The sequence below is a fragment of the Pinus tabuliformis genome, chromosome 2_1 (genome assembly GCF_031772625.1).
Source record: "Pinus tabuliformis cultivar Carrire ecotype Pingquan chromosome 2_1, CPIR1, whole genome shotgun sequence".
Taxonomy (NCBI): domain Eukaryota; kingdom Viridiplantae; phylum Streptophyta; class Pinopsida; order Pinales; family Pinaceae; genus Pinus; species Pinus tabuliformis.
The window spans coordinates 299,226,663-299,228,592 of record NC_142299.1 but is presented as its reverse complement, the minus strand read 5'-3'; the positions used below and the strand labels follow the sequence as shown (position 1 = coordinate 299,228,592).

The window sequence follows — 1,930 nt, the reverse complement described above, 5'->3', positions numbered from 1 at the left end:
TTAGTTTGATTCCAACTCCTCCGAAGCCTGTGGCCTTGTTATAACAGTGAACTCCTGTGAGGATATTGGCTTGACCTGTCACTGTAATCCCCACAGCAGCCGAAAAGATGACAACGTCCGTTACAGCGTTGTGGTTGCCCATGAGGCTTATGCCCACGCCGCTGAATTTCTTCTCGTCCGGGCTTCCACCGGCGGTAATGCGCTGCCCCAGGAAGGAATTCCGGATATATGTCTCGTGCCCGCCCTGAACCATGATGCCAGACGACTTGAAATGCGAGATATAGCAATTATCGATGTTCAAATTTTGAATTTGGGCCGGGCGGGTTCACCAGTTCAAACTTCGAATTTGGCGGGGCGGATTCACCAGTTCAAATTTCGAATTTGAATTTGAATGGTTCGGTTAACATTCAGATGCCCCGTCCAGATGCATAGCATAGCATGGTATCAGCGCGTCACATCTCAGATGCCCCGTCCAGATGCATAGCATAGCATGGTATGGTCATGCTATCAGCGCGTCACATCTCAGATGCCCCGTCCAGATGCATAGCATAGCATGGTATGGTTTTATGTATTGTACATGGTGGTTATCAGTGGTATGATTTACCGGAAAGCGCTTGTCCAAAAATATTCCGGGGTGTCAGCGTGATTGTACTACCGTCTATGCCCACGGAATGACAGTAATGTAAGGGAGCATTAATAATGCTATAGTCCATGAAATAGCACTTGCCCAACTTTCGTACCTTTCACCATGAAACTTCGAGTTAAATATTCCAGGAACACATGCTTGCTTTGTACTCTACGCACCACTTACAAAGCAAGTTGGCCCATGACTTGCACTGCAAGTTTTCCATTCCTTCTCTATTAAATAGAAACTGGATTGGCATTCCGAACCTTCTTTCTCATCGGGCTGGTCTGCGAGTTTTGCGCTGCAAGCCAGTCCACAAGTGTCACATTTCTCCATATTTCTTCGTCCCAGGATCTGTATGTTTGATATTGTTGTTTGTGATTTATTTTGTCACTGAGTTTGCATTATTACTATATTTCTGTGGTTTGATCAGAAAAGGGAAAAAAAAATGGGGGTCCATTCTGGTGTAAATCATGTTTCAGCAAAGCGTCTTTGGAACGTTTTACGGGTCGCCTTCTTTATGATGAGAAAACGGCTCATCTCCCAACGCAAGATGCTCATGGGCATGCATTTATTGATGAACAGAGGCAAAATCTGTGGAAGAAGCCTGATGAATCTAGTGTTCCATCATTCCAGAGGCGACGGCGATGGGAGTTTTGGGCTCCATGAATATGAATTCTCTTGCAGCAACAGCCCGGCAAATCCCGTAGCCAGGAGAAAACGTCACCACTTTCCCACACATATTTTGCACTGTCCATGCATTCGTCCGCATCCAGTTGAAGATGACAAGGAAGAGCTCAGTGCTTTTGTTCTTCCCCTGTTGGACTACCAAAACGAATCCTTCAGCAAGAATTGCCTTGAACATAGTGATATGCCTTCCCTGCAAAAACTGAGCCCCTTATCTCCTCTGTCTCGAAGGACATCGAACCCATCCGGTGAAGAAAATAACGAGCATGGGATCTATAGGCAGGCCGAAGAATTCATAGCTAAGTTCTATGAACAATTGAGGTTGCAGAACCTGATGTCTTTTCGGCGATACCTAGAAATGCTTGACCGGGGTACATCTTAGCCAGCCCCCCATCAAAATCTTCAATACCAGGTATGCAAAGGATGTGCGTAGAAATGAGGGGAAGAAATTTCCAAATAAAAGTATTACGTGAGGAATAACCAAGGCGAAATATGCTGCAAGTTCTTCTAAACAAATTTACTGGAGGAACGGAATGGAGCAATTTGTAAAGGAGACATGGATGACAGAGGAATTTTAAGTGAATGAATGAGACTACAAAGCAAACCGTGGGCTTTTTT

At 45.1% G+C, this 1,930-nt stretch overlaps 1 protein-coding gene across 1 annotated transcript; it reads left to right on the top strand.

Annotated features, from left to right (window-relative positions):
* The first annotated feature begins 1,073 nt into the window (after positions 1-1,073).
* LOC149199991 (uncharacterized) lies at positions 1,074-1,694 on the top strand. The gene has a single exon (XM_089400799.1). It carries the CDS (start codon positions 1,074-1,076, stop codon positions 1,692-1,694), a length of 621 nt encoding a protein of 206 aa, XP_089256925.1.
* Positions 1,695-1,930: the final 236 nt, after the last annotated feature.

Excerpts from the sequence above, each read along its gene's own strand:
- LOC149199991 (XM_089400799.1), top strand. The coding sequence starts at position 1,074 with ATGGGGGTCCATTCTGGTGTAAATCATGTTTCAGCAAAGCGTCTTTGG.